The 6,832-nt window shown below is 29.1% G+C and overlaps 1 protein-coding gene across 1 annotated transcript; it reads left to right on the top strand.

The window, feature by feature from the left end:
* Nucleotides 1-2,095: 2,095 nt before the first annotated feature.
* On the top strand, nucleotides 2,096-2,993 carry LOC115696745 (glutaredoxin-C9-like). Its single transcript, XM_030623631.2, has 2 exons — nucleotides 2,096-2,227; nucleotides 2,370-2,993. Exon 2 carries the CDS (start codon nucleotides 2,396-2,398, stop codon nucleotides 2,837-2,839), a length of 444 nt encoding a protein of 147 aa, XP_030479491.2. The 5' UTR covers nucleotides 2,096-2,227; nucleotides 2,370-2,395; the 3' UTR covers nucleotides 2,840-2,993.
* The last annotated feature ends 3,839 nt before the right edge of the window (nucleotides 2,994-6,832 follow it).

Here is a 6,832-nt window from a genome sequence, read left to right as displayed (position 1 = left end):
ACGCCTCCACCTCTGGATTGGGTAAAATTAAACTGTGATGTTCGTGTGGGTTTGGAGAGTATGTGCGCAGCTATCGTTGCTAGGAATCATCTGGGGAGGGTGGTATCTATTCACACATCCCGATTGGATTTCTCGGAAGCTCTTTGTGGAGAAGCATTGGCCTGTTGCTTGGCAGTGTCGGTTGCCTTAGATTTGAAGTATAATTATGTTATTGTGGAGAGTGACTCGAGACTAGTAATCAATGCCCTCAATGGGAAGGCGTCCCATTGGGCTCTAGAGAACTATGTCTCATTTTGTTCTCAGTCTTCTCCTTTTTTAATGTGTTGTAATTTTTCTCATGTTAGTAGGAACTATAATTATGCGGCACACAATGTCGCTAAGTGGGCTTTTACCCACCAAGTGTATGGATCGATCCCGATCAATTCTGTTCCGGAAAACATTTTATGTAACGACAATGAAGTCTAGTTTTATTTAATATAAATTTACGCTTATTTTCAAGAAAAAAAATAAATAATTACCTCCTTTATATATACATTAAACATAATTTATGTATATTAATACATGTAACAAATGAGAGATATTATGTGTAGTTATTTGTAGCGTAGTTATTAAATTAATATATATAATATTTGATATTAAATTACAACAAAATGATATGAGAGTGACACCTACTATACTATAGTACTCAAATCACTCTCTCTATATAAACATAGAAAATCAATAACATAACACTTGTACCACTAGTCCTTATAGCGTGACTAATATAATAAAGTTTCATTTTCGGTTAACATTTGCCCTTTTTCGTTTTTTATAATATTATACTCTAAATATAAATAGAGAGAGAAAAAGAGGGACAAAATCGATTTAGACACAAATTAACATAAATATAACATGAATTCTATGAGTTAGGCTGATACAAAATAAAAACAGATCAAATACTATCAGAAATGTTACTTTTACCAGTACAGTTCGCTACTCCGTTAGTAAAAGTAACTTTTATCAGCGCATTTCGCAAAATGCACTGGCAAAGAGATCAAAATTTTACCAGCGTATATTTGCAGTGGTTAAAATCTAACTAATGCGCTGGGAAAAGTCATTTTTGCCAGCGCTTTTTATTTTATGCTGGCAAAAGTTCTAAGACCAACATTGATTTGTCAACTCCCTTTTGCCAACATATCACAAGTAAATTCTATTTTACCAGCACAATACTAACTTTTGTCAGCACAAAAATATGCTGGCAAATGTGATATTTCTTGTAGTGTATTAATACAAATTTAGTGATTCAATAGTATGTTTTTGTGTATGTAAAAAAATTATATATACAAAAATATATAAGTTTTTAATCCAACTTCAAATTTATTATTTTCTTTATAACTTAAGTTTTAATAGTATAGTAAAATGAGTTAATTAACATGAACACAATATGATGTTTTACAAGTCAGATTAGAGTTAAAAAATTAAATACAAATCGATATACTTAACACGAAACATAAAAAGGAAGCAAATAAATAAAATAGAGCATTGCTATTAGGTCTCAGTAGTGTCTAGCACCTTCTCGACATGTCACGTTGCGATTGGCTAGCGATTTTTCTTAAAATCTATTATATTAAACTATGTGGGACCCAATAATTAATTAGACCAATAGCGATACTAACACATAGAAAGATGCTAAGCACCATTGATACTCAATAAAATATGAACACAAACACAACCTTACACAAAGACACATTTAATAATCTTTGTTTTGTGTGTTGTGAAAGAAGTGTTATTAATTTATACCCCTGTTCTGTTACTAACTTACTAGTGTTTAATTTTGGATTGACCTTAGTCTGACACGTGTTAGAGGACCGGGGACAAAACATAATTATTTAAACACATAATTAACCAATATACATATAGAACTCTCAGTCAAATATATATTAACATTATTATTACATACATATACATATACATATACCTATATATATAATCTCTCTCTCTCTCTCTCTCTCTCTCTCTCTCTCTCTCTCTCTCTCTCTCTCTCTCTCTCTCTCTCTCTCTCTCTCTCTCTCTCTCTCTCTCTCTCTCTCTCTCTCTCTATAAATACTCTCTTACTACCACAACTATCTTCACGTTAAACCTAAACAAAAAGAAAAAGAAAAAAGAGAAAGAAAGAAAGAAAGAAAAAAGTGTCCGTACAGTACAAACCACCATACTCAAGCTTCACCTCACCTCTGCTATATATCAGGTACTCTCTAATTATTCACCCCAGCTAAACCCTAGTAAAAACACACACTCATCTTTTTCTTTTCTTTGATTATTATACATATGAATATGATCAGTGTTATACTATAAAATTAAGTCACTGTACTAATATTATTATTCTTTAGAGTTATCATCATCATCAAGAGGAAGAATGATGAACATGGAGGGTGGAGAATCATCGGGATCATCATCATCAGTGATGATGATGATGATGAAGGAGTTTGATCAGAATAGCGACGGTAGTCCGTACGAGATGGTTAGGCAAATGGGGTCGTGTAAAGCGGTGGTGGTGTTTAGCATGAGCGAGTGTTGTATGAGTACTGTGGTGAAACAACTCCTTTTTAGTCTCGGTGTGGGGCCTACGGTTTTCGAGCTTGATAAACTCGTGGCTGGACCCCACATCGAGAACGTCCTCTTCGACCTCCTTAATGCTGTTGGAGAAGGAGGTAGAAGAGGATCAGGACGGAGACAGCCGCCTGTTCCGGCTGTCTTCGTTGGCGGTAAGTTCTTAGGTGGTGTGGAAACTCTCATGGCTTGTCATATTAATGGAACCCTTGTTCCTCTACTCAAAGATGCTGGAGCTCTCTGGCTTTGACTTTCTTCATATATTTGACTTCAATAATTTTTATTACTTTCTATCTATAAATTAGTTTATTAGTAGTGTAATTTTCTTTTTAATTCCAAGAAAAGATGTATGTATGTATTAATTTACTTATGAAGTTATTATATAAGGGTATAATTTCATTATATACTTATGAAATTAAAATCACATCTTGCACTATAAATATTTATATATATATTAATGGGTTGTAATTTTATTTTTCTTGGAGAAAATAAAGGAACAATTTATGGATCAGAAAAAGAAAGAATCTTTTGTAAAGATAATTAAAAAGTTATAGGGTAAAATATATATAATTTGTGTGTATAATTAAAGAAGCTAATATAAGGTCATCTCGTACTGGAAAAAAACACAGTGTGGCAGAGCCACAGAGGTGTTATGCATGCCGATCCATATATAATATATAATATATATATATATATATATATATTAGCATGGTTTTTTTACAAGGCAATGGATCGATCAATGATCATCAAATCCTCTAGGGAAATGATGAAGCATTGACCTGACATAATCCATTGCTTTTTCTGTTTTTCTTTAATTTATTGGTTGTTTATATATATTCATTCATGACCAAATTAATTAAAAAAAAAAAAGCTGTTAGAACCATATGGTCAGCTTTATTGTTCTAACTTTATTTCAATAAGGAAATATTGTTTTCATATATTTATGTGTGTATATATCTCTTTCAATTTGGTTACTAAAGTCAGCTTGCATGTGTTGAAGAAGAAGATAAAAGATCGACCATAATGTTAATTATTCATTAATATATAATATATATATATGTAATTAACTAAACACTCGATCCTATCAATATGATGATGAGATGAAATGTAAAATAATTATGGCAATGATTTTTGAATAAATTGGGATCCATCTTACCTTATATATATAAAAAAGGGATAATTTATAAAAAAAAAACACACACACAAAAAAAAATTACAAAAATACTTGTATGAAATTTTAAATATTTTTTATAGTTATTTTATTTACATAAAATATAATTTTTTGGTGTATTTTTATATTGTACTCTTATATTCTATTATTAATTTTTTGTTATCTGTATATTATTTTTTTTAGTTATTTTGATATTGTTTTCCGTTACTCTCATGTTGTTTTCTTGTGTTTTTATAGAATACCGTAAAATTGTTAAAAAAAACTTTAAACGTAAGAGTGTAAATATTTTACCAAAATAACAATTTATGTAATTTTTCCAAAAGAAATTGAGATCCGCATCTTTTTAACTAAATGTTATATTTTATCAACAAAGTTTTAGTTTACTTAATGGTTATGTTATAATTTACCTATATATTAGAGAACAAATGTGCTATCCTAAGTTTAACTACCTTATAAGTTTAATGGTTAAATTTACAATTTTTCAAATATATATATATATATATATATATATATATATACCGCGATCTTAAAAAATTACAACATATAAAATTATGAAAAAAAAGAATTAAAAAATTATCCCAAATAACCAAACAGATAAAATACCAAAAAGTGTATAGTAGATTTTTCTACTAAGAAATAACTAAATATACAGGCTAAATATATCTGATCAATAGTTATTAATTATATATAATTAGCTAGCTAAATACAATCTTAATTTCTTGATTAGTTAGAGAGTGATAAACATATTTATATATGTATATGCACATGTATGCCATTCCAAGCTAAACAACATGCAGAAAAGTTGGTGATTATAATGGAGTACTACTAGAAATAAGAACCCTATAGTACTACTACTAGTACTGCATGGAAAATGATTGCATATAATAAGAGAGAGTATTTGCATTTGCATTTTTATTTATTTGGATTAATGAGATAATATGAAATCATGGAAGAGATGTGAAATTTGACCACCAACAATATTTTTGCCAAATTTGTTACTGGGAATATATATTAGAATTAGAATGGCATGTGACCCACATCACATTTGACCGTTTTCAAATTCATGTTTGACTCTTTGACCCTATAATATTATCAATATGCTATCATCCTTTCCATTTTCTCAGATCAAAAAAACAAAAATCATGGCTTCCATTTTCTATGATATTCAACATATCCCCTTCCCTAATTATATAATGTTATTTTGATTTTGGTTAATAGTAACTAGTTTGGGTTATATATGCATATTCATAATAAATGCTATAAATATAAATTTATATGAATTCAATCATAATAGCATAATTTTTAAAAGGGAATAATCATAATAACATTTAAATAATAATAGAAATTAGTCCGTGTATATTTAATTATTAAAGTTCAACATTATGGTGTAGAGTAACAATGGTCCTTAAAATAAATAAAAAATATATATTGACAAGTAGTTTGTAGTGTCTAGCACTTTCTCGACATGTCTTTGTCACGTTGCGATTAGCTAGCGATATTCCCTAAAAGCTATTATATTAAATTATATGGGACTCGATACTTAGTTGGACCAATAGCGATATCAACTAGGGATGCACACGGGGCGGGGAATTAGCGGGGAGTGCTCTCCCCGTCCCCATCCCCGTTAAGGATTTTAATCCCCATCCCCGCCCCATCCCCGCTTATTCCCCATCGGGGACGGGGCGGGAAATCCCCTAATGGGGCGGGGACGGGGCGGGGAATCCCCTATTGTAAAAAAAAAAATTATTTTAAAAAATTAAATGTATAAAATTATTAAATTACATAAAAGATAAAATATTACATATTATTTACTATTCATAGTAATTATTATACATAAACACAACTTCAAAAATTGTAAAAATGATATTAATATACTAAAAAAAATACAAACGCATTTATAAAATATAAAATATTAATAAAAAAATAATTAATAAATTAAACGGGTCCCCGTCGGGGCGGGGAGTGTCATACCCGTCCCCGCCCCGTTTAACATTCGGGGACAAAATTTGATCCCCGTCCCCGCCCCGTTCCCCATTTAGACGGGGAGTCCCCGCCCCATTAGGGGCGGGTCCCCGCGGGACACCATCCCCATGGGAAAAATGTGCATCCCTAATATCAACACTTAAGAAGGTGCTAGGCACCACTGATGCCCTTTAACATTTCTCATATTAAAATCTAATGCATCATATATGAAATTTTGAGGATAAGTCATGACCATATATGGTCATATTTACAAAAAGCAACCACGGTTAAATTCAAGGAAATTTTTCGTGTCCCATCACAAATATACAATAGAGAAAAATATTAAAGGGTACGCATTTTTGTAGGATATATATAATAGGGTGACTATTCAATGGTTACATTTTTATTGTAACCATATGGTTACATTTTTCTTTAACCTGTAATAGCAGGTTACTAATAGGTAGACTTTCCTTTTTTAGATTTAATTAATTATAATTAACAATTTTCTTAAAATAATTAATTAAATAGTAGACATTCCTTTTTTTAGAATTATTTAATTATAATTAACTATTTTCTTAAAATAATTAATTAAATATTTAACAAGACCTCTTTTAGCAATTAATATTTATATTTAAATCTTTACTTGAATTATTTTAATAATTAAGCCATTTAATTATAATATTTACAATAAAATTTATTTTTTTTACAAAAATTAAACTTCTTTTGACACAAATTAAAATTCTCTTCTTATAATAAATTTTCAAATAATTAATTATTTTTAAATGATATTTAATTATTTTGTTACAATTATATAAACTAAGTATGAGGCCTCAAGTTAATCAATCGATAACAAGTGCAGCCATTTTTTTTCTAAAAAATCCTTCAACTTATTTCATTTTTTACTTTTTAAATATTTAAATAAAAAAATTAAATAATTAAGTGTAATAATTTAAAATTAAGATTACAAGTATAATAAAATTTAAATTATGAAATTATATGTGTATAATTTTAAATTATAAAAAGTTTTGCTATAAAATTTTAAATAATTTAAGTATAAAAAATAAATTGCTAAAAGATCCTTATATAGTAATAAATTGCAAAAAAAATTAA

Source organism: Cannabis sativa, chromosome 7 (genome assembly GCF_029168945.1).
Source record: "Cannabis sativa cultivar Pink pepper isolate KNU-18-1 chromosome 7, ASM2916894v1, whole genome shotgun sequence".
NCBI lineage: Eukaryota > Viridiplantae > Streptophyta > Magnoliopsida > Rosales > Cannabaceae > Cannabis > Cannabis sativa.
Note: the sequence above shows the minus strand (reverse complement) of the source record. Positions and strands in the feature narration are given on the sequence as shown.